General features: G+C 40.4%; 1 protein-coding gene across 1 annotated transcript in view; it reads right to left on the minus strand.

Moving 5' to 3' along the window:
• EEA1 (early endosome antigen 1) overlaps positions 1 to 26,545 on the minus strand; it is a 73,994-nt gene that overhangs the window by 21,123 nt on the left and 26,326 nt on the right. The window contains exons 7-19 of the mRNA XM_015421013.1: positions 23,183 to 23,296; positions 22,972 to 23,093; positions 21,943 to 22,098; positions 18,435 to 18,551; positions 15,568 to 15,906; positions 12,021 to 12,170; positions 11,011 to 11,130; positions 10,699 to 10,902; positions 7,927 to 8,127; positions 6,521 to 6,634; positions 5,483 to 5,638; positions 2,648 to 2,787; positions 1,445 to 1,775 (exon numbers count right to left, since the gene is read on the minus strand). Of these exons, the coding sequence (XP_015276499.1) occupies positions 1,445 to 1,775; positions 2,648 to 2,787; positions 5,483 to 5,638; positions 6,521 to 6,634; positions 7,927 to 8,127; positions 10,699 to 10,902; positions 11,011 to 11,130; positions 12,021 to 12,170; positions 15,568 to 15,906; positions 18,435 to 18,551; positions 21,943 to 22,098; positions 22,972 to 23,093; positions 23,183 to 23,296 (2,264 nt within the window). The remainder of the gene's footprint in view (positions 1 to 1,444; positions 1,776 to 2,647; positions 2,788 to 5,482; positions 5,639 to 6,520; positions 6,635 to 7,926; positions 8,128 to 10,698; positions 10,903 to 11,010; positions 11,131 to 12,020; positions 12,171 to 15,567; positions 15,907 to 18,434; positions 18,552 to 21,942; positions 22,099 to 22,971; positions 23,094 to 23,182; positions 23,297 to 26,545) is intronic.

Consider the following 26,545-nt stretch of genomic DNA (forward strand, 5'->3'; position numbering starts at 1 on the left):
GTCCTAAGTCTATTTATGTTTCCACTTGTAAATCACCGGATCCAAACTTATGTCTAATTCTAACAGCAGTAACCTGGTATAGTTCTGAGGTTTTTGAAACATGAATTAAAACAAGCATTAGAGGTAACAGAAATGAAGGGAAGAATTAATTTGCCTATGCTAAATGTTTTATAATACAGTATACTAAACCCTCTTCAAATATTTTATTACTGCTGTACTCTACAGTTGAAACAAAGCACAAAAAACCACTGGCTGAAGAGAAACTATATATATATACGGTATTAAATGACAAATTCAATAATTCAGAAATATAACTATATAAGGCCAAGGTGTTCTTGCAAGAAACAACAAATATACAGAAAGAAGAATAAAGTCCCAAAAATTTCAATGTGTCTCACTCCAGTTGTATTGTGATATCATAGTCCAACTTGACGTGCATTCATCATGGAGTGGACTCATATAGTTCCTGGATAATCCAAACATTCTAGAATTCCATAAACCATAGACGAAACACTCATGACACGTAATCTGGATGCAAGCTGCCACGTTTCAAGTAATTCTTTTTCAAGACCAATAGGCTATAGTGGGACCCAATCTCAGTAGAGGCACATACAAAAGCCATTATATTCAATCAGAAAGGATCTTGTACATGTACAGAATCTTTTGTGGGGAAATTTAATTTTCCTTTAGTTTGAGAATTATGTTTTGATTTTCTTAACTGTTCTCTTAATTTGGAAATATTCATGAGCTTTTCAATAGCACAGTTCAATATTTCTTCCAGAATTCAAATTTTAAAAAAGCTTAATTACTCAGATCAGTTCTTCCCAGTATTGTCCAAAAATTATCAAAAAATCGTTATCTGCTCTAAGCCAGTGCCCTGCATCTGAAAATAGGTATACAAGTATAGGCTAAGATACCCACTTAATTAGCAAAAAACACAACCTGGTAATCTTAACTTCTAATTTCTCATCACCTACTCTATCACAGCTGGCAACCCGCCCTAAATTTTCACAGCAGATAAAGTTCAGATAGGGCTGACAGCTCCCAGGTCCCAGAGGGGGCTCCCCTACTTTTGGGGGCCGTGATCTGCAGTCAGCCAGCTGGCTGGCTCACCCCCCACAAATAGGGACAGTCGGGTGACATCCCCAACATGATGTCACCCAAAAGTGACGTCATTGTGTTGGCAATGTCACATGCAACACTCTGATTTTTGGGCAAACTCTATGGGTTTGAAGCCAACAACCCCAGAGTTTTTGTCCAAAAAACAGAACGTTGCATGTGATGTCACCAACATGATGTCACTTCCAGGTGACATCATTACGTCACCCAGAACACCCCCCAAATCCCCCTGCCATGATGGCAAGGGGACCTGCCAACTATAAGTTCAGATTGTATGCAAATCAATCTATAGAAGAAATCTGCTTGCTTAGAATCCACAACTCACCAATTCTGCCATTGCCACCTTTCCTTTTTGTTTTTCCTTTTCCAATTCATCTTTGGCTACTTTCACAGATTCAGTGCTCTTTGACAGTTTGTCTCTGATAACTTCAAACTCCTTTAATAGAGTATCTTTTTCCAGCTTTATTTTTAGCAAATCTTCTGTTACTACTTGCAGTTTTTCATCTAGTTCCTTACATTGCCTATTATTATCTTCATGTATTTTCTCATGTTCCAGCTTCAGTCTTGCACTTTCTCCCTCTAGTTTTGATATCTGCTGGTTTGCTTTTTCTAGAGCATCACATTTCTTTTGTAGGTGTGATCTGGTATTAGATACTCTGTGGAGGCAAGTGAAATTCTTTCAATATTTACTCAGTTATAATACTTAGCATTTATATTCATGCATAGTATTTCCCACAGTGTCAGCAATACAAAAAAAATTAGTTTAATGAATATTCTATTAATCATTGTCTCCTGCCCACTCCTATACACTGGCAATACTTTATACTACTCTGAGATTTAAAAATACAAATTATGCATCAAAATAAGCCATGAATCAGTAGCTTAGAGTTGCATCTTATAAATACACAAATCTTACATAAAATCCAGGTCTATTAAGTCAAGCGTATGGACTGTTTCACTAAGGGCTAGGGTGGTATAGTTGTTACAGTTCTGAAATAGGACTGGGCCAACTGGGTTTGAATCCCCTCTGCTCTGGAAGCCTGCCAGGTGACCTTGGGCCCATCATAATATTTCAGCCTATCCCACCTCACAAGGTGGTTGTTGTGAGTGAAAATGCAGGAAGGGAGGAACAATGCGAAAAGCAGTTCTGGGCCCACAAATAGGGAGAAAAGTGGGATATAAATTTTTAAAAATCATTATAAAGACAAGTAAAGGAAGGGGTTTACATTACATATAAGTAACTGTGTAGTATATATAGACCCACCACAGTGGATCACATTCAGATGAGCGAAACACATTATTGTTTGCGCTGGTATTTCTTTGCAGTAGAGGGAAGTATGATCCTGCTAAAATACAAGGCGATAACTATACAGAAGCAAAACTATGTTTTGTCCTTTCCAACTAGCTGCAAAGAATTCATGACAATGATACACTTGAGGGGGGTGGGGGAGTGATTTGTGGGAGGAAAAATCCCTAGGAACATTCAATATCCAGTCATAAATTAGAAAATATAGGAAATATAGAATACATTTCTCTTTCTGCATCAACTTGTTTCGTCAGTTCTGCAGCTTTGAGATTCAAGTCTGTGCACTGTTGCCTTTGCTCCTGAAGCTCCTGAAGCACTTTTTCTTTAATCCCCGTAACTTCAAGAATGTCAGCTTCTAGTTTCTGCAATTGAAGATTTTAGAAATCCAACAATTACCCCAAAATATAAACTGCTACAAGGAGACAGAATGTGACTTTATTATTGTAAACTCCTTCTAGATGCACAGGGAGTTGTTATCTAGACCTGGGACAGCATCTCTGCCTCATACAAAACTATAACTGGATAGAAGTCTCAGTCTTCTCACTGGGGAGAAGAGCACACTGATCACTCAGACCAGACCACAACTAGCAGAAAACGGCATGCCTCTTCTTTATCAGGAACAAGCATGGTGACAGGGTAGGCAAGACACTTTCACTGCAACCAAAGAAAAGTAATTCATCACTTCTGTGTGTGCCTGCCTACCCTCTCCCCTATGCACGTGTCTGTGTAGTATAGGCCAAATACTCAATTCTGGGCAGACAAACTGCCTGGTGTGCAGTTAACAGTATGGGAGTTTGACAGGTGAAAACATGCCTCTTTCAGCCAGGTATAAAACAGGTTACCTCCTCTTTGGCTAAGGTGCAACCAAACACCCATTTTGAAGTACTTAGCAAATATGAACGTACTAGAAAAAAGGCCCGTTCTGGAAATACATACAACGGCCTCTAGAAAGAGGCTCTGGGCAGGTGCCCCGGCCTTGGACACTCAGTGTCAATTTGCTGTGGCGACCTCAGCAGGGTATTATGACACTGAGTCCACCATTTTCTCCAGAGGAACTGATCTCTGCTACCTAAAGAAAGTTGTAATTTTGAGTGATCTCCAGCCCTCACCTGGAGATTGGCAACAATGGTTCCCCAGAAGGGAATGGTTGGTTTGGAGGGTGGAGTCTATGGCTTCGTACCTGTCCGAGGTCCCACGCCTCCTGAAACCTCACCCTCTCCAGGCGCCATCCCTCACATCTCCAGGAATTTCCCACCTGGAGTTGGCAACCCTATCTCCTGCCCAGCCAATCATCAACCTACCTTTATTTCCCCCTCACTCTTCCGCTTTCCCCACACACACACACTTGCAGCCTCTCCCATGCTCTGAAGCCCTGACTGCTACATCACATTGGCTGTCATATGGGGGCCACCTCAGCAGCATATAAGGATACAGAGCCCACCATTTTCTCCAGGGGAACTGATCTCTGCCATCTGGAAAGCAGTTGGAATTCTGAGTGATCTCCAGCCCTCACCTGGAGATTGGACACATTTTACCTCAGAATAGCAAACTATTTAGAATGTTAGAGGCAAAAGCCAATCAAGTCGCATATGCAAACGACCTCTGTGTTCCGAGGCAAAGGCCAATGAGGCTGCATATGCAAATAACCTCTGTGTTCTGACTGGCTATGGGGGGGGAGAGCAACAGCAAACTGTTTAGAATGTTGGAGGCGAGACTCAAGCAATGCAGCCAGTGGATAGGGACAGATTCTGAGTGACACATCAGGGCGCCAATCAATTCCGGAGCGTGTGGAATGTTCTAGAGAAGTGCCACCACCATTTGGCTTTTATATATAAGGGAGATGGCCAAGCTGCAATCCAACAAAACCTGTTCAATAGAGATCAACCAGAGCATACTACAGTTGTAGCTGTTTCTCTCACTGAATGAGGGACAACTACAGGCAGACAAACCAAGTTCACTGATAAAACAAGTCACATTAGGAATCTATGCAACAACAGCCCCTTTAGGAATCTATGCAGGACAGTTAAGAATACAAAACACTTCACGGAGTCCTAAAATGAACTATTTGCCTGTGTCTTCCTTAGGATGCACTGGATTGGTATTATTAATTAGATTTTTTTAAAGTTTTCGAAGTAACAGACAAAAACATTATTTCAAAAGGTTCCCCAAATACTTGTGAGGGACAGAAACAAACATCCAAAGGATTATCCACATTCAAGGTTCCAACTATTATTTGTAATCCTGGATAACTTGCATTTTGGATATAGTATTTATTCAGAATATTTCCTGCTTAAACGTTCATTATATAGCACAGATATAATTCTAATCAAAACCTCCATCTCATCTACCAAATCATTTTTTTAATGGTGACAACACAAGTATGTGATGTTTAGGAAACAGTCAATCATCATCTTATTTAAAAGGGTAACTTTAAACATTTCATTTTTAAAGAATTTTTACCAAGCAAAAGGTATCCCCTCACTTAAAAGTAGCTTTGGTGGTCTGATCACTTAATGTATTTCCTCAATCCTCACAGGTGAAAAGGAAAATACTAAAAATTGCTGCAAAATAGGAAAATATTTTGAAACCAGGATACACACATATCACAAGTGTACCAGTTCTTAAGGAGCTAAGGGCCATACAGCTGATATTTCCTTCTTAAGAACCACCTACATTTAGAAAAGTAGAACCAGCCCCAAGGCTCGTGTACCTCCCCCCACACTCTCCTCACCAGCCATGGAAGGGAAAAACCAATGAGAATGCCAAATATAAGTTGTTCAGCATAGCATTTAGTATTTGATTTTGTTGAAATATTTTTGTTAGGAGTTTCTGAAAACCTTCATTTCTCTCTCTCTCTCTCTATAATTTGAGTAGTGCTTTTGTTTCTCCTTGTTTGTCCTCCTGTCCCCCCACTTGTCAACAATTTTGAGGAGGGTGAACAAGAAGGGATCCCAAATCCATCATCTACACAGCACCCAATCCTCATCCTGGCTACCTGATAATTCACTGGTCATACAGAATACAAAACAAAAGAAAGTTCCTCAGTACTGTACATACCTTATGCTGACCTTCGAGCTCCTCAGTTTTCTGTTCGAAATGAAGATGCTTTTCTTTGTACTCCTTAAGGTTGGCTTCCAGCTGAGTACAGTATTCCTGTTTGTCATGAAGCTTAGCAGTAGCCTGCTCCAACTGTGTAGTGACCTTATGTAATTCCTATTAATAAAGTTTGAAAAGAGTAACTATACGAACTTTTAAATCCATTTGTATAGAAAATCTTGTATCACACAAATATGGCGAAGGGCATATTTTTACCTGGAAAAAGCCAAGGTATCTGCTTTAACTCAGTGCTTTAAAATGGGAAAGAATACACAGGTTTGACTCACTATGCCACATGTAAGACACCTCCTGTTTAACTCACACAAATCTGGATTCAAATTCAAAGAGACAGATCTAGCTTTGACACAGAAAATTCATGTTTCCCCACTTTTAATTATTATGGAATTGACTATTTAAATCATCATGCAGTCTTTATATTTCTAAATAAACACTCTTTTCAAAAAGCTAAAATGTAATGGAAATAATTTACAATCACTGTGCTAAAATTATCACACATAAATTGGACAGGCTACCCAAGGCTACTCTGTCCAGCTCTATCATACGAAGGCCCATTCACAGCTCAGTAATACACAAATCATCCTACACAATGCAGGTCTCTAGATGTGTCAAGATAATAAACTGGGCCAAATTTTACAGGGAATGTAAAAAGTTCTATGCAGTATGTACGGAGAAATTTATTCTCAACTAAAAAATATGGAGCAGGATCTAAAATGGTATTTTTAAGCCACTCCAAATGCTTGCAGTGTCCTAGTACTTTTTGATTCTGCCATGTTAATGCTTAGTGTTTCATTTAAATTCAAGCATGAAGACATCTCTTTTCATTTTATAAATAAACTTCTTAACAATGTTGTTTCAGCATTTTGTAAGTGTAACTGGAAATAATATACAGAGGCTTCCACCTGAGTAATTCCATTTTAAGCAACCAAATAAGTTATTTTAATCATGAAGGCCCTTATATAAACTCATTGTTTCTATCACCTGTTGTTTATCTTGTAATGCATTCTGGGCAGTGTCCAAATGATTCTGAAGATCTGCTCTTTGAGCAGCTTTCGCTGCTTCTGCCGATAGCAGCAATTCAGTTTTTGCTTTTATCTGACAAGAGAACCAAAAAATTGCAGATTCTTTAAACAAGTTTTACTTTCCATGAGTGAATAATTTGTTAATTGTTTGACACCAAATAATTTTTACATAAAGTGCTGTTGAATTAAAATCCACTTAAAAAAACTAGTCCATCAAGTTAGGAAATCTTTATTCATCATCATAAAAGAACATAGTACACAAATTTAGTGTTTAATAACAGGAGTCTAAGACATCCTTTCCTGTTCACACAGATCTTTGTTTCACTCAGTGTAACAGGACATTATTTCCACCCTGGTTGCTCTCCTTAGAAACATGTTTGGGGGGGACTTCCGGTTTGTGGATTGGCAATGGTGGTCGCTCTCCCTGGACCTCGGGGGAGCTATTAGCACACCAGTGGCATGGAGGGGTGCTACCTCAAGTGGCACCCCCACGGAGCCTTTGTGATAGGCTCCAGGCCAGAGGGATTTTGAGGGTTATCCTCTTTGACGGCTCGATGCCGGAGAATCAAGGCTTCCCTCCACCCTCACGGTCCTGCCATTGTGTGGCCTCCGGGCACAAGCTAATTCGACCGAGACAAGCGTGGGAGATCGAGCAGAATAACGAAAGATGTGAGCGAGGTCAGAGTTATGACCAACAATGAACGTGAGTTCAAATTAAACGGAGTACTTTAAAAAACAGACTACCCCCCCCCCGTGGGAAAAGCGGAGCGCAAAGAGGGATGCTTCTTAAGCGCATGGACAGATAAACGTATCGAAGGGGGAAGGGAGGAAATAAACAGCGAGTTTATTTTAAGAGACTTACTTGAGTGCCGATAGTGAAGCGGCAAGTTTTTCGAGTCCTTGCGAAGAGGTTTGAAATTGTAAACAAAACCTCAGGTACCGCTTCAGTGGGAAGGTGCACCTCGGCGTTTAGTCATGCTGGCCACATGACCACGGAAATGTCTTCTGCTTGGAAACTGAGATGAGCACTGCCCCCTAGAGTTAGATTCGACTACCTTTCGAGCAAGGGAAACCTTTACCTTTATTCAGACACAGTATTACACTCCATCTCCAGGAGGCTGTACATCAGGGTAGCTTTATTGTGCCCAAAAGAGCATTACTGTATGCTTTGCTGAGAAAACACTTAAAAGCACGATTTCTGAATTATTGATATTTGGGTTTTTTAGTTCAGCTCACTAAAACCAAATATGCATGCTGTTTTAACTAACAAACAATTTTCTGAAACTGATCAACAGAGATTGTTTTAAAAGAATTACAGCAACCACAATGACAATGTGTAGTCTCTCCAACACAAAACTGAATTACCTGCAAATCAAGCTGCAATACTTTTTCTTTGCTTTCACTTAACTGACTATTTAGCTCACTTATAGTTGCTTCCAAGGATAGAGCGCGGTCTTGAGAGGCTCTCAGATGTGCCTTCTGCTCCTGCACCTGCTCATGCAAGTTCTCTTGGGCCTGTTTATGACTTTCTGATTGGTTCCTCAGTTTTTCTGTCAGTTGAGTTACCTACAAGAAACATAATAGGGCAATGTGAAGACATACACAAATATGTTTATGAAGACAAGCAGTAATGCTGAGCCTATGGGGCCAATACTTAACACTTTCCACGTGACAAGACTGGGAGAAGTTCACCTGCTTCCTCCCTGCACTCCTCCAAATGCAGAATGCAGTGCCTATGCTGGGAATTCTGTGTTTTGAGAAGAGTGATGAAGGAGAAGGCAAAGAAGTTTAGGAGCTCCAGACCCACGCCCAATTTCACCATGCATTTGGGAGAGAACAGGGTGCAAAGGATGATAAACATAATCTGATTTAGAGCTTTCAAGCTGTTCATGTTTTGGCCTATAAATTTACATCTATCATACACAGGATGCAATTCGTTCTAAAAGTGTATTTCCCACTTCCAGTCAATTCAAGCTATTCTGAATTTCTCTTGGGGTAGGATAGGTAACCTAGCAGTCCACACAATTACTTTGTAGGCAATATTATTGCTCAAATAATGTATAATGCAGAATTGTGGGGTTTGAATCATCCTAGATTCACAGGTTTCCTGGCTGTCTGCATCTCAGGGCTTGCATCCAGTACCTTCGAACATGGGGGTTGAGTTAGAAATTGGTGCAAGAGGCAAAGAGGGGTGTGCGTCTGTTTGCTTCAGGTCATGTGGTTCATGAGCTGTTTGTAGGTGTGCCTGTCTGAAAATCTTCTAGGTTTTGGTGAGCACATGATCCTTCTGGGAGGGGCTTCTGCTGAGTGAGATGAATCAGCTGCCTGCTTTTGTCTAACTTCTGGGGGTGGAGCCACAGCTCACAGATGCAAAGCAGAGTTCTGACACTAGGGTTAGGAGGAAGTGGGCTTTTAGTAGTAGGTGATTCCATTACTAGAGAGCGGGGTCTGTGACAGGCATTTTGACTGCATGGTGACTTGCCTGCCTGGTGCGAAGGTTGCGGACATCATGCTCTGTCTAGATAGGTTGACAGATAGTGCTGGGGAGGAGTCAGCAGTCGTGGTGCATGTTGGCACCAATGACACTGGAATATGTAGTCATGCGGTCCTGGAGAAAAAATTTAGGTTACTAGGCAGTAGGCTAAAGGCCAGGACCTCAAAGGTAGCATTCTCAGAACTGCTGCTGGGTCCACACACAGGGCCAGCCAAGACAGGTGCTGATGAGGGGTCTCAATGCATGGATGAGAAAGTGGTGCCAGAAGGAAGGGCTTAGATTTGTTAGGCAGTGGGGAACTTCCCAGGACAAGCAGAACCGGTACAAAAGAGACTGGCTTCATTTGAACCAAAAAACACACTGCTGACACTTAATATCAAAAAGATGTCTGAGAAGCTTTTAAACTAATCCTGGAGAAAGCTGATAGGAGCTGTGAAGCCTCCACTTTGGGACAACTAAGTCTAAAGGCACAACAGAGTGAACACAAAGGATAATATTAGTATGAAGACCACAGAACTTGGGAGTGAAAGTAGGATGGCAAAAGAGGTCCATGTACCAAGGGAGACAAAGCTTGTTGGAGAGGGGAAAGCGTTACAGGTGTCTATATGCCAATGCTAGAAGCCTCTGAGCCAAGATGGGGGAGCTGCAGCACTTGGTGTTAAATGATGATATAGAAACACGGTGGAATGGGGAAAATCAATGGGATGGTCATCCCTGAGTATAAGCTCTATAGGCAGGACAGGGAGTGATATGCTGGGGGAAGGCATTATGTTGTACATCAAAGAAGGCATAGATTCAAATAAGTTAGAAAACAGTAGAGGAATGAACTCTACAACAGAATCAATATGGGTGGAAATACTGGTCCCTAAGGGTTACTAAAAAGTGGAGGTGGGGTGTGCTATCCCCCAGCTGATCAAACCCTTGAGTCTGATCTCAATATGGAGAAAGAAATAAGGGACGTGACTAAAGCAGACAATGTAATACTGGGTGGCTTCAACTACTCCCACATTGACTAGGTAAATGCGTGCTTGAGTCATGCAGCAGAAATGAGATTCTTAGACATCTTAAATGACTGTGCATCATATAAATGTTGATGCACCAATTGAGAACCAGTGAGCAGAATGCCTTAAGTTCAGCATTCTTGTCAACGAAAATTTCCACCTAAAGTCTTAAAGGCAACATCATGGGAAAGCCTCAGCCTCTATGCCCTTTTAGTGGCCCCCCAGAGGGTGAGACATACAGCATAAAGCCCATGAAGGTAAGAGTACATAAGATACTTTTGCTGTACAAATGAAAGCAAAAAACCATCTCCATGAGCAACATGTGTTCAAACAGTTTGGTAAGAAGAACTGGGTAGACAGCCCAAAAGCCTCTTACATGAGTACATTTGGAGTACATTTGACTTCAAATATGTTAACAGTGCTGGGTTGAGACACAGTGGAAAGTTTAATTGAAGACCAGCTGGGATACTCAATTATATACGAATTATAATTCAATATACCATACTTGTTATTCCTATTGGTACTGGCTTTTTAAAAAATCCCATGTAACAGATACTTTACAGAGTTCACATTGTCCATCCAACACTTCTGTTATAAAGTACTAAACTGAACCAAGTTGTAATTTTCCCCCTTTAAACTTACCTGTTCCTGCAATGTATGGTTCTTTTCCTGTAGCTGGTTAAGAACTGCTGTTTCTCCTTCACCAGCTTGAATTTTGGCATACAAGTCCTCCCTTTCCTTTTCTAGCAAGGAAATATTGTCCTTACTCTTTTGCAGCAAAGCTTCAAGATTTTGGATTTTTTGATCTTTATCACCAATCTGGCGTAGTACTTGCTCCAAATCATTCTTGGAGGTACAAGAAAAATATAATAACACAATTAAACACAAAACAATTACATTAGATTACCTGGGAAATGTGTTTTTGTTTTCCTTAGCAGGAATTAATTCCCTTACCTGGGCTTCTCGCAGCTTTGCTGTGGTACTCTGCTGAAGATTCTGTTGCTCCTGGTGCTGCTGCTTCATTTTATCTAATTGATGCTGCAATTCAGTTCCATTTGCTGCTTTTTCCTTTAGCTTAAAAAAAGTCAGATACTGTTGACTGAAAACTGATCAGCACAATTTAGTAGTTTAATAGTGTTTCCCATTTGGTCTAATACTGAAACACTTTATAATAAAGATCTGCTACCTTGAAGTTATGCTTTATGTTTCTCATTGACAAAGTAAAAAGTCAACTTTCAATCAATAAAAAACCTTTTCAAGCTGACAGAGTCCAAAGTATACTAAAAGTATGTACATTGTTGAGATGGTATTTTACTGTTGCTTTGTTATTAATAAGGAGTTTCAGACAATTAGAATGTTTAGGAACTATGTTAGATAACAGTACCAATAATCTTAATTACGGCACAGTTTTAGTTAAAACCAAATAAGAGATCACAGTTGAAGCCCAAGAAAAACCTTAAGAAAATATACATTAAATGCCAGTAAAGCTAAGGGAGCCCAAAATACTGATCCATTAAAAGGAATCATATTACCTACTTTGTAAGTCTTCATAGTGAGAAGGAAAGAAAGGGGACAGAAGCAATTTTGAGAGGTATAGTTTTTAGCATGGTTCAACATTCTGACAATGTTCCAGAGTTGAAAGAATATACAACTGAAGAATATAGGCGGTCCCAAACAAGCACTGGAAGGAGAGCAAGGGAAGAGATTGTACACAGCATGCAAGATGGGCTACCTGTCTCAGTTCCAGAGAAACAGAAGCGACGGCCCATTTCACAAACCCAGACAAGTAGCTTCACAAAGCCCTGTGAAGAGGTTCTGTGCCTGTCTATCCCACTGATTTTGCAACAACCAGTTTTATTTGTGACTGGGCACTACACTCCTTTAAACAGCATGAAAAGGATATTCAAGTGACAAAGCACAGAATGTAAACTCAAACAGAATTTGATCTTGCAAATAATTCTTACCTCCTCCTCTGAACGTGAGAGTTTCAGCTGAAGATCAGCCACCTGCTGTTCTTTGTCCATCAGCTTTTCACTAGACAATTGCCTCTGCTCTTTTAGCCGCCCATGTGCTTCCCCAAGTTGACGCTCAGTCTCCAGAAGTTTATTATGTAACTGAAGGGGAAAACCGTCTCATTTATCTCCCGTAAAATGTTGCAGCGGACTCACAATGCTTTATATTTTACTGAAAAACAATGCCATTTGTGTACTGTCACAGCAACCAGCAGTGATTACTGTATGCATGGTTCACATCACTCAACTGAGAACCACACTTAGAACCCAATCAGACAGATTAACAGTGACTATAACATTCCTTCCGTCCCACCCTTCAAAGAGGTGGTTGCCTCTGCATTGACTGTCTGACCAGCAACTATGTGCCTGCAGGTATGCGTGAAAACAATTCACTACTGCATACCCTGGCATACATCTGGTTGGGGCTTCCATAAGCACATGAGACATACCTCTAAAGAGCTGTCAAAAGTCTTTGGCAGATTATCAACTGAGAAAAAAATAAACAATCAACTAGTTATATTGTGAAATGGCACTTGCTACCACACAAAGCTCTGACAATTACACTGAACACTTTATCTGAAAGAACCATCTCTGCAGTAAAGAATGTTCATTTAATTTTCAAGTGTGCATGTGAACAATTGTCAGACTCCCAGTAGAACCACTCTTAACACAGTATTTCATTTGAAAGTTTGAGAAGATTTGAATAACTGTAGAGGCAAACGTCTTTTTCAGAACTGGCAATGCCGGGCCTTGGTATTGATAATAAAGATGGGGTCCCACAGTGGATGCATACGTCACCCACACCCTAACGGTCATGAGAGATATACGACCCAACTAGCCATGCCCAAAGTCTTCTCTCTCCCAAGGTCAGCTCCCAAGTGAAAACCTGAGAACTTCCTGGGGGCTGCGTAAATAAGAGTTACTACTTCCCTTGTTCGTTTTTGGTATTGTAAAAATACAAGGAATGGCATCGATTAGGTCATCCTCACTGAGGCCACATTTTCAGTGAGGCCTATACAGTTTGAATATGCACACATGATATGGGATGGGCACAAATCAGCTCACAAACTAAAGTTCATCATGAATTCTGGCCAGTTCATGGATCATGAAGCAATGTTTGCAAACTGAACAGCCGCCACGAACGTCCCTGAATTTTGATGCAGTTCGTGGCAATTCATGAAGAACATAAAGCAGGGGTTTAAATGGCTCTGAACCATTTAAACCCCTGCTTTCTGCTCCTTTCCACTCACCTATTTGCTTTAAATGGCTCTGAGCCATTTGTCAGTTATGTCACTGAGACAAGTATCAAAACTCAAGAATGATCCTATATGAAATCTTTCAAAAAGCCAGAAACAACCCAACCTCTCTCAAATCCCAAGGAAGAAAAAAAGCAAGTGGACCAGACATCCTGTCTATGTTTGGATAAAAGGAATAAGGCTGTGGTATACTAGCATTTCTAACAAGGAAATAAGACTGTAGTATAATAGAATGTAGGGTGCTTTTATAAAAAGAACATGATTTTAGTCCACTATATGTATTAGTTTCCTCTTATTGTAATGTTTTCTACTTTTGTAATTCCACTTTTTTGCATTGTGTATGACTTACCATATCTGATATGCTTTTGTTTGCATTGTTACTAATTTTTGTAATGCTAGTCCTATTGCATTGTTTGTTAGATTGTCTGATGCCATTTGACTGAATTGTCTTACATTGTGTAAGATGCCTTGGAGTCTCAGGAAGAAAGGTGGGCTACAAAGTAAATAAATATATCTGTTCTATCAGAAACAGTTGAGACAGCAGATCTGTCCAAGATTAGGCTTTGTTTATCCTTATATTAAGGTACAACCTCCTAGATCAAAAAACAGAGCCTTTCCAAATGTGGGCCCAATACCTATTTAGGATAGCTGTGATAAAATGGCATATAGAGAACCAGAGCACATTACACCAGCATATCAGGAAATATACTAGCTTTTATACTGCTTTCCAGGAGCGATTCCAAGAACTGAGCTTATGGGTAAACGTTCTATGAGTGATGAATAAGTTAAGGATTACAAAAACATTGTTAAAAGTGGTACATAATATTTTTGTACTTTTAACAGATTGTTCCTTCCCCACCATGTCCCATCACATCTCTAATACAGACCTGATCTTGACAAAACTATCTCCATTTTGAAAACTATAGGCTGCGATCACATGGACCTTTAGATCCAACATAGATCCTGATGGATCTAAAGGGAGCGATCAGGCAGCAACATCTGGGAAGCATCCCGCAGTCGTCGGCAACCCGTGCTGCTCCACGGCAGAAGCAGAGTTAAAAGACACCGGGGAAAGTCTGGTAGTAAACGGCTTCCAACAGGCCATAAATGGACTTTCCCCTGATTGATCATGCAAGCACGCTCTCAAGCCATCAGGATGGTCTGATCAGGCCATCCCGGCTCAGTGCCGGGTATTTCCCCCCCTCCTTGCAGTATGCACATCATCGCATACTCCATACAGGGCCCTCAGTGCGGAGGTGCGATTCCTCATTTATGTGCCTGGGAAACAAACGGCCAAAAAACCCCCAAAACACTCACCCACAGTTGCATCTGATCACACAGTGATGGGCTGTGCCCACAACTACAAAGGAGGCATGATTTCGCAACTGCGTGTCAAATTCCTCTGGAGGAGATAGCCTCGCTTCCCCTCCGCTTCAACTGGCACATGTGACCACAGCCATAGTCATTCTTAGGGGCTGCTTTAAAGCCTTACTGAACTCAACTATCCCACAGAAGCACTATAAGGCCTTCATATTTGGCCAGGTCTTTAATGGCCAGGATTATGAAAGTACAAGGGATTTTTTTACTGGTATTTCAAGTTTTTGGGGGTATTTTGTGGTAGACATGAACAATACAAATATGTTCTTCAAGTCTGGATGGAACAAATCCCTCTGTGATGGCATCACACTGGAATTCCGGAGAGTGCCACTTCCTTTTCTAGAAACTTGTTAGCCAATCCAATATTTGTCTCAAAGAAAATCCTTTCCTTAAAATTCTATTATTTTGCAGCAAACCCTCTGACCACAAAACCAATTTCCAACTGAATTCTCTCTGTTAGACATGATTCTAGAATTTTCCATTTTGGTTGCTAGGGAGGCAACTGGAAGTACTCCAATCATAGTTCCAGAGAGCATGGCAAAATCTTCAGTTATTATTCAGTAGATTTCCATTAACCTACAAGAGATGTATAGAACTAGAACAGGCACTGCATGATAATGTCTGCTAAAAGCAGCTGGTTGGAAATATCAACAGGTCCTTATTGTAAGGCAACTGTGTGAAAAGGAATAACAGAGAGGAACAGACCAGCAGTTTGCCATTCTCCTGAACGAGTAGCCAGGCAGTGAAATGCATTGCTGGCTATCCTCTGCTCCATCCTCCTTCCCAACTGTTAAAAGCAATTTTTGATCTGACAATGGAAGGCAATGGGGAAAATAACTGTAAATTCTTCCGTGAAATAGACTCACCTGATTCAGCTCATTCTGAAGTTGCAAGCCATGCTGTTCTTTTTCTTCCCTTTGTTGCTGTAACTGTTTGAATTCTGCCTTAAGATGCTGGTACTTTATCTCAGCTTCCGACAACTCCTCCTTAAGTTTCTGACTTGCTTCTCCCCTTTCATCCAGTTCTTTCTGTAACCTCTTCAATGAGTCTTCAGATGCAGACAACCTTGCCTGAAGTTGTTGACAGTCCAAGTCCTTTTGATTAAGGGTTGCTTGCAGATTCTTCTTAATTAATGATTCTTCGTTTTGTTTATCTTCTAACTGGGTATAATCCAACTCCCTCTTTTTCAACTTTTCAGTCAGACTCTGCAATATTAGATTAATTGAAATTAAATTCATATAATTCCAGAAAAAATAGTACTAATACAAAAATCATAGTTTCATATGCTATAATACATGAGTGAAGCATTGAAGTGTGAACTTTGAAAACTCTGCCACTCTCTCATTAACCAGTGAGGCTACTGCAGTCTTGGAGAGTATAATGTTCCTTGCTTTAGAAGGGGCAAAATCATCTTTCTTGACTGTTAAAAATCTAGGTGCGATGTTAGAACCAGCCCTCCTGATGGAGAAGCAGGAATAATGTTGTGGTCAAAGCATATTTACTCTAAAGATGTAGAATAGAATTTTTCTCGATAAATAAATAATATTTTCATCTGGCACAATCCCCTGTTTGGACTGAGCCAGTCAAGCCACACTGTTCAGAGCCACAGATATCTCCATGGATAACTACCGTCTGTGCAGAGCTGCTCTCGAAGACAACTAGGAAACTTCAGCTGGTACACGATGCTATCCTTCCTTTATTAGAAATAGCTGGTCAGAATGTGCAGAATGAGCAGAATTTTGAGAGCACAGTAATGGCTGCCTATTTGTTTCCAGGCTCAATTCAAGCTCCTGGTTATTGTGGCAAGTATTCTCATCCCAACGTAGGGAGGGGGACTGCCTTACAATGGCTTTCCTCCTTTCTTCACAGTTGGGGACAAATGGTGGCTCTCGCGGAGAGAATCTCGCCGCAATGCCCACTGGAGTGCAGTGTACTGCAAGGGGCGATCCTCTCACCAATGTTGTTCAACATCTAGATGTGCCCCCTCAACCAGCTGGTCTTGGGATTTGGGCTGGGTTGTCACCAGTACACTGATGACACCCAGCTTTATCTGTTGATGGACGGCCAACCAGACTCCACCCCAGATATTTTGGACAGGGCACTGGAGGCCATGGCTGGTTGGTTGCAGCAGACCTGGCTGAAATTAAATCTAACAAAGACAGAGGTCCTGTACCTGAGCTGTGGGGATCTGGGATTGGGAATTCATCTCCCAAACCTTGGGGGGGTTGTGCTGTTGACACCAGCACTGAGAGTGAAGAGCCTAGGGGTGATCCTGGATGCCTCACTTGCTATGGAGGCCCAGGTCACCACTGCTGCTAGATCAGCCTTCTATCATCTGCGGCTGGTCAAGCAATCGGTTCCCTACCTCACCTCCCAGGACTTAGCTACAGTGATCCATGCGATGGTCACTTCCAGGTTAGATTACTGTAACTTGCTCTATGTGAGGCTGCCCTTGAACCTGACCCAGAAACTGCAGCTAGTGCAAAATGTGGCAGCATGCCTACTTAACTGTGATGTCTGTGTGGGCGGGCAGTCAGCTGGTGTTGCGGAAATTGTACTGGCTGCCAACTGAGTACTGGATCCAGTTCAAGGTTCTGGTAATGACCTTTAAAGGCTTATGCGGCCAGGGAGCAACATACCTATGGGACCATTTCTCATATGTGCCCCAAAGAGCTCTAAGATCAGCAGACCATCATCTTCTGGTAGTCCCCAGCCTGAAAGACATCTGACTAGGCTCGACAGGGCCCAGGGCTTTTTCTGCACCAGCCCCAGCCTGGAGGAACATGGCTCCCACTTGATACCAGGGCCCTGCAAGACCTATTACAGTTCCACAGGGCCTATAAAACAGCTATTCTACCAGACCTTTGACTGAGGCAGTGGAGGTCTAATTCATCTTGGCCTCCCCTGTTCGCACGACTCATACTGTTTGTAGTGCTTATAGTGCCCACTGTGATGTGATCTGCCCTACTCAAAGAGGCCAACAAAGCATCACCAGAAAGAGGTTGCTATTAACTAACATCAAATTAGCATCCTCCAGGGGAGCTTTGAACTGCCTGACTAGTTGGCATCCACTTGATTGTAATTTGGTTTTTATACATCATTTTATTAACTTGCTTAAATTATTGCTTGTATTAATGCTCAATTATATTATGTGTTAACTGATATGTTGTAACCCATCCAGAGCCCGTTTGCAGGGAAGGGCAGTATATAAATCAAATAAATAAATAGCCTAGGACTTTCACACCTGCAAGATCACCATCCGATATAATCTGGTTCTCTTTTCCATTCCTTGGATTGAGGACTGTTTATGGTACCACCTATACATAGATATGGTCATTGCCCAAACCAGAGCATTTTCTACATTAGCATGCCAACACCACTGCAATCCACTGCACGGTGGATGAGAAGATCTATTCTAAATGAGTAGATTTTATGGCTAAGATGTATGACTTCCAAAGGTATAAACTGGTTTTTAAATCTACTTATAATAATTGACTATTTGATAGTTTTTTTAAAAAAAGATATCCTAACATAGCTTGAGTTTATGACTACAAAGATTTAGGTTAAAAATACTTAAATAATATTTTTTGCCAGTAATGAGACAATACATTTGCTCTGACATCTTATATCAAAATTTCAAAATGGGATTTTACTGAATTGGGCAGTGTTTACTTATAAAGTCCCTGTTGTTAAATGATGCTTGAAGGTAAGCCAATGCCAATATAATTCTTACCTGATTTTTCTGTGTTAATTCGGTAATTGAAGTTCGACATTTCTGAAGTTCCTGAACATACACAGCAACTTCCTGTGGTCCTTTGGCGAGTTCAGCTTTTAACTGATTGATGGTAGCCTTAAGAAACAGAGAGACACAAAACAATCTCAGAAGATCAACTGCATCTCAGTTGGTTAAATTTAAAAGTGAAAAAATGATCTCTGGATAATCATCTCTAAAGCAACATTCTCTAGAGTAATCATCTTTACCATGACATCATTTCTTCAATTTTTCCATGAAAAGATGGAAACAATGTTACAATATTTATATGCTAATAATAATATGCCATTCACAAGTCTTTTTAGCCTTAATTTTTTTTAAAAAGAAAAATTTTGTGCTTACAGTATTACTAAAATAATAAGAATGCAGTATTTCATTTTTTTCTTGATTTATTCTATAGTTCACCTTTCCCACTTGGACTCAAGGTGGATTACACAATCAATACAATCGACAGGATGGGACATTCAATGAAACAATGCAATAGGAATTAGGGTTGTAGAACCAACCAAAAAAATCTAAAAACAGAACTGAAACAAACTGTAAGTATTAACATGAAACATTAAATGATGCAAAAATTACACAGTAAAATCCTAGTTTCAGCAAGCTAAACACAGTAGTGTAGACCATAGACCCTAATAATTTATTTAAGTAACTTTGTGGAACATTTACTACAGTGCACCTCTACTGCCTGTGCAGAAAAGCCCTCTTGAACAGTTCAGTTTTTCACAGCTTGCAGAAAGCCAGAAGAGCAGGAGCCTTCCTGACTTCCTCAGGCAAGCCATTCTATGTGGTCGTGGTCACAACAGAAAAGACACATGCACAGGCAGTTGTTGATTTTGCCCATTGCAGGTTGGCACCTGCAAGAAGACCCTACTCCAATGAATGAAGCTGTCATGGTGGAGTATTGGGGTGGAGGCAGTCTCGCAGATAGGAGGGTCCAAGACCATGAAGGGCTTTGTATGTGATAGCTAATACCTTAAATTGAGCCCAGTAACTGATGGGGCAGCTGTGAAGTGCCTGCAGGATGGGAGTAATACGCATGCTCCATCTAGCTCCTGATAAAAGCCGAGTCATGGCATTCTACACCAATTGGTGTTTCCAGATTGATTTTGATGGGAGAACAATGAACAATGCATTACTATAGTCTAGTCTCGATGTTACTGTGGGGTGGATCAAGCGGCAAGATCAGCGTCCCGCCGGCCCTCAGGAGGGGGGAGAAAGCAAAGTGGCGGGGGGGGGGGCTGTGTGCAGGCAGACAGATATACGTCACATATTTCTAGAGCTCATTGTATTGCTTTTACAACAAGCTTTGCTGCTAGTACTAAAATAAACTGCAACGTTTCACTAGCACACCAGAACTGGCTGTTTTCAGAAGTGATGCTTTAAACATTTGGCAGTTCTCACATTTATACTGTTTCCCCACATTTCATTATATTTATAACATGTTTGCCACTGACCAGAAAGCATATTCAGTTAAAAATATTATGCTCTTTCTCATTACTGCACCACATTAACAGAGTTTTACATTCTGGAGGTTTTAGCTTGCCTATGACAAATGGGACAACCTTCTCCATTTGAACAGGTGCAAAACCTACTCTGTTCCAGGACAAACAAGTGGCAGAAGTGGCCAGTGAAGTGTTTTACCAACCCAATTTATTGAATAAGCTCAGACCTTTGATAGAATAGATCTCTACATACTACATTCATGTTTTTTTCACCTGCAAGACTGACCACTGTAATGCACTTTGTACAGCACAGTGCCCATTAAGACAACACAAAAGCTACAATTGGTTAAAAATGTGGGTACCTATCCCATAACGGATATTGGGTATATGTGCTTTCAGGTTGAATTCAACCTATATACTTCAAGACCATCTTTAATAAGCTCTCTTAGCAGCTGCATTCTGTGGACTGGGCCCTCTCTCAAGTGCCTTTAGTTCAGTAGGTAAGAACATCCACTGCAAGGAAGAGATCATTTCTCTGATCACAACACCAAGTGATGACATGCATATGAAAAGGCACATTTTGAAGCACTTTTCAATGGAGGCAGTTCACAATTCTGAGAATCATTAAATTAGAAATAATTTACAGTGCAATCCTATGCCTAAACCCACTGATTTCAACAGGCTTAAAATCTGCATACGATCATGCTGTTTATGATCAAACAAGACACATTTGGATCATGATTTTGACTTCCCCACTTCTATGGTCAGATTTTGAAGAAAAATTAATTTCCATACACAAACATTTTGCATAATTATTATAATAACTGCAAAAATGAATTGTCTTACAATGTTTCATTACAAATAATACATAAATAAGTACCTATCTATTTTAACAAGTGCTTGAATCATCTTTGGAAAGTGAAGCAAGAAATGCAGATATAGGTTTCTGAAATATTACCTCAAGTTTAAAGACCTCCATTAGAAAGCAGCAAAAGTAAATTATGGGTAGATGGTGAAAGATAGCAATGATAAATGCAATGTTATACTAAACATATATTTAAATGAGATTGATTACAAGGTTTAACATTAGATGTTGAAAACTCTTTTTCCTATATTATATAGCCATCTTCTCTGAAGTTGAGATATTAAAGCAATATTATTTAATATTTTCAATTCAACCTCTGCCCAGCAAAGGTTTACATGTACCGTTATGGAATACAGAAAGCAAAACAACACCAATATCTATAACCAAAGAAGAAGATGGAGCACCTATCAATACTATACGAAAATATGTTACAAACAGTTAACAAAGTGATGGTAAATACAGAGCTGATGGTCAGACAAAAAGCTTCTGTAAATCTGAATGTAATTTAACAGTATAATCTTAAGCATGCTTACTCAGAAGACAAATCTAATGAGCTCAATGGGACTTAATCCCAATTTTGTATCTGAATCAAGTGGACTTGCTTAAGAGGAAACCTAGCAATTTTGAAGTAATGGTTCATCTTAAAGGGCAACTGACAAAACCAGTTACAGGAAAATTACATTTTTACTTTTTTTTATTGGCAAGTATCTGTAGCTGAATTTGTGTGAATCATACAAAATCTACCAGTATGCTTGGCAAAAAAACAGACAAAGTAGCCAGCATAATTCATTGTTAAGTATTGTAAGTGCCTTTAGGTTAAACACCTATTACGATGAAGAGGTACAAAATAAATTATTGGAATTTATGCCCAATGTGTCTAGTAAATAGATGCTGATAACTGTTATCTTTGAAAATTAAGAGAGTAAACAAGCTGAAAGAAAGCATCTGAAATCATGGTAGTTAATGATTAAAGACACATGCATTAACATGAATAATGGCTCCGCCCCTTTGGGAAAGTTTTCAAACTAAGTTAAGCAAGGAAGTGAAAACCTTTGACTTATGAATCTAAGCATCACGTACTATTGTTATACAATAAATATTTATTTCTTTTCATATGAGGACTTTGGCTCAGCTGCAGACATATTTCTGAATAGATTACCTCTGAGGTTGTACACTCGGCTCTCAAATGCTTGCACTCATCTTTCAGTTTCTCAGATTCTTTTTCACACTCCAAAGTCATCTTGTCCATTAATGTTTGAACTTGGACTAACTCCTTCTTTAAAACAGCAACATCTTCTACACCAGGCCTCTGAAGCTTTACAAAAGCAATAGCAATTAGTCTTATAGAAACCAGACTGAACACATGCTTTGAATGCTGGCTTTTCTGCACCATTGTATCTTGAACCAGAAGCATACAGTATTTCCAGCTCAATTTTTTTTTTACGTTTTTAAAAAGTTACACTTGGTGGATGACTAAGCTCTATATCATTTGCAACTGGATGCACAGAAACTGCTCAGAGAAGTTCTAGGTCAGGTGAAAGTTAAAATCTCCAACAGCTGTAGCTATTAACTTGTATCTAATTACTTTTGCACTGGATAAATCACATTTTATCAAAGATTCACAGTATATATAGGCATGCATGAATTACAAATTTTACCAGAAAAAAACATGCAGGTACAAAGCAGCCTGTAGAAAAAGAGGAGATTGGATTCATACCCCGCCTTTCAGTACCCAAAGGAGTCTCAGAGCAGCTTACAATCCTTTTCTCTTCCCCTCCCCACAACAGACACCCTGTGAGGTAGGTGGGGCTGAGAGAGCTCTCTCAAGAACTGCCCTTGAGAGAACAGCTCTGAAAGAACTTATGACTGACTCAAGGTCACACCAGCAGCTGCATGTGGAACAGTGGGAATCAAACCCAGTTCTCCCAGATTAGAGTCCACATTCTTAACCACTACACCAAACTGGCTCTCACTGTATATATAGAGAAGTTATAGAAATAAAATTTTAAAATTCTGAATTTAGGACAAGTGACCAGAATAATTTCTACCATAAATCAATCACTTTTAGTGATGAACAATAAATCTGTTAAAATCAAAATACAGTGAAAAGAATATCACACAGCCGAAAAGCATTCCATTTTAACTTGAAATAAGCATGATAAAACCATAGTCAAATGATGTTAGTTACCAGCTCAGTTTTTAAATCTTCGCATTGCTCTCTCTCCTTCTTTAGCTCGTGTGTCAAATATGTCACTTTCTGTTCTGCTGCTGCTCGCAGACTTGTTTCTTCATCATACTTGGCCTTAAGATCTAGTTAAGAGAAAGATCACACAAAAAAGTCATTTATTCTGCTTAAACAGAAACAAGACCCATATTATATCATAATTATGGGCACTTACCCACAATTTCAGTTGCCAGTTGGGCTGCTTTCTGTTCAAATAAGTCTTTCATCTGCTTAACATTGAAATTTTCTACTTGACTCTCTTCCAACTGACTTTGTAATGATTCCAATTCTAGAAGGAAGATACAGTCATTTAACAAACCTAAGACTACAGTAAGGTTTTCTAAATACCTATAATGATAAAACCTCATCAAATAAATAATTAACTTTTAAAACTTTATTAGGCTCTGGCTGTGCTAATGAACATATACCTAACTACTTTACTGTAAATGAAAACTAGTTAACCTATCTATCTTGAACTGCAAAATTTCTAAAAACCTCAGAGTGATAATGTGACATTCAATAAAGAATAACCAATGACTGGGTATATGCATTAGTAAACCATAATTGTTCTGTATAGGAAATCTAGAGCGGAAAAATATCTAGAATGCAAACACTATACACCACCACCTACAGTCTAAGGTGATATAATCTGCAGATTTTACAAGAGACTCTTCAGACTGTGTAAACTGGTCGTCATTTACTTGGAAGGAGGTTTCACTTGTTTCAGATGAACCCCTGCACTGAAAGATCTGTGCTGCCTGCCTGCCAAGACCCTAAATGGCTAGGGGTATGGTACTTGAAGCACTGCCTCCTCCCAACCAGAGACAAGACTTTTTCAGTGATGGCGCCTTGTCTTTGGAATGCACTCACCCTTGACCCTCACCTGGCACAAATCCATTTTCCTCTTTTCATTTTACTCAAGTGATGTTAATGGTGGTTTTTATTTATTCACAAACTTTATATCCCCACTTCTGCCCAATCAGGGCCATCAAGATTGCTGTTTTTATGCCCTAGCTTAGTTTGAATGGCTTGTTTGCACGAACATTCCGTTTTGGTTATGAGCCACTCTGAGCAGGTCTCTGGAGTCAGAGCACATACTTCTTTTTGTTATAAATAAGGATTTAAATGTAACAGATATTGGATCCTTCCTAGAATTTCCAGGCTTTGGTAAAAAAGATAACTTCTTCATTAGCTTCATAAAAAAAGATAACCAGGTATCAAACTTAAACTGAAGAGACTATGTTTAACAGAAGAACATGCATCAGGGGCACACTCTCTCCAAAGGAAATATTCCCTCCTCCTCCTCCTCTATCAAAATACAGGAATAATTCTATCGTTTCTGGAACTATAGGCTGGGTTCTAAACTAAAGCAGTGCACTGTGTGCATTCTGGAGTACCTGAAAGAGAGCTTTTTAATAGAAATATTTACACAATAGGCAATTCAGAGAGCAATCTTAAGCAGGGCTACTCAGAAGTAAGTTCCATTTTATTCAGGGGGGGTTACTCCCAGGAAAGTGTCCTTAGGCAATGGCATGATTAACAAAAGAAGAAACCAGGTTGCAAGAATGAGCCTTGGAAAATCTTCAGACTTGTGTGTTCTCTCCCATCACACGCAACTAGAAAGTTGAACACTTTCAGAACAATCCAGTTTGTCATTTTTCACAGTAACAGACTGTAGTTTGTTCTCTGCCCTCCAAACCAGGATTCCACACCACAGTTTTATCCTAGTGCTTCAGACAAAACAATGAACTATGGTTTGCAGTGTATTTAACTTTCTAGCTGTGTGCAAGATGAGAAGGATGAAGAAACAGATAACCCAAGGACTCCCCAGGTTTGTTCTCACAATTGTATCATCTCCCTTATAAATAAAAGCCGAATGGTGGTGGCACTTCTCTAAAACATTCCACACACTCCAAAATCAGTTCGCTCTCTCATCTGTCATTCACTGGCTCTTTGCCTGAGTCCTGTCTCCAACATTCTAAACATTTTGCTGTTCCTCTCCCCCCCCCCATAGCCAGTCAGAACACAAAGGTTATTTGCATATGCAGCCTCATTGGCCTTTGCCTCGGAACACAGAGGTTGTTTGCATATGCGACTTGATTGGCTTTTGCCTCTAACATTCTAAACAGTTTGCTGTTCTGAGGTAAAATGTGTCCAATCTCCAGGTGAGGGCTGGAGATCACTCAGAATTACAACTGCTTTCCAGATGGCAGCGATCAGTTCCCCTGGAGAAAATGGTGGACTCTGTATCCTTATATGCTGCTGAGGTGGCCCCCATATGACAGCCAATGTGACGTAGCAGTCAGGGCTTCAAAGCATGGGAGGGGCAGCAGGTGTGGGGGGGGTGGAAAGCTGAAGAGTGAGGGGAAAATAAAGGTAGGTTAATGGTTGGCTGGGCAGAAGATAGGGTTGCCAACTCCAGGTGGGAATTCCTGGAGAGGTGAGGGATGGAGCCTGGAGAGGGTGAGGTTTCAGGAGGCGTGGGACCTCGGACAGGTACAAAGCCATAGACTGCACCCTCCAAACCAACTATTCCCTTCTGGGTAACCATTGTTGCCAATCTCCAGGTGAGGGCTGGAGATCACTCAAAATTACAATTGTTCTTTAGGTAGCAGAGATGAGTTCCTCTAGAGAAAATGGTGAACTCTGTGTCATTATACCCTGCTGAGGTCGCCACAGCAAATTGACACTGAGTGTCCAAGGCCGGGGCACCCACACAGAGCCTCTTTCTAGAGACCGTTGTATTTATTTCCACAACGGGCCTTTTTCCTAGTATCAATATAATGCAAGAAGGGAGGATTGTGAGGCACTCCAAAGGGATCTGTTGAGGATGGGCGAGTGGGCATCAACGTGGCAAATGGGGTTCAATGTGGCCAAGTGCAAAGTGATGCAAATTGGGGCCAAAAATCCTAACTATAAATACACGTTGATGGGGTCCGAACTGGCAGAGACTGACCAAGAGAGAGATCTTGGAGTCATAGTAGATAACTCACTTAAAATGTCTAGACAGTGTGCAACTGCAATAAAAAAGGCCAACATTATGTTGGGGATTATTAGGAAGGGAATTGAAAACAAATCAGCCCATATCATAATGCCCTTGTATAAATCAATGGTGCGACCTCATTTGGAATACTATGTACAGTTCTGGTCACCACACCTCAAAAAGGATATTACGGCATTAGAAAAAATGCAGAAAAGGGCAACTAGAATGATAAAAGGGTTGGAACACTTTTCCTATGAAGGGAAGTTAGAGCGCTTGGGGATCTTTAGCTTGGAGAAACAATGACTGAGGAGTGACATGATCGAGGTTTACAAGATTATGTATGGGATAGAGCAGGTCAAGAAAGAAGTACTCATGGGCACTCAATGAAATTGCTGAGCAGTCAGATTAGAACAGATAAAAGGAAGTACTTCTTCACCCAAAGAGGGGGGGGGGGCAACAGTGGGAGGGCTTCTAGTGTCCAGGCCTCACTGCTGGACCTCCTGATGGCACCTGGTATTTTTGGCCAGTGTGTGACAGAGTGTTGAAGTGGATGGG

Source organism: Gekko japonicus, unplaced genomic scaffold (genome assembly GCF_001447785.1).
Source record: "Gekko japonicus isolate JY-2015 unplaced genomic scaffold, Gekko_japonicus_V1.1 scaffold594, whole genome shotgun sequence".
In the NCBI taxonomy this organism is placed as follows: Eukaryota; Metazoa; Chordata; class Lepidosauria; order Squamata; family Gekkonidae; genus Gekko; species Gekko japonicus.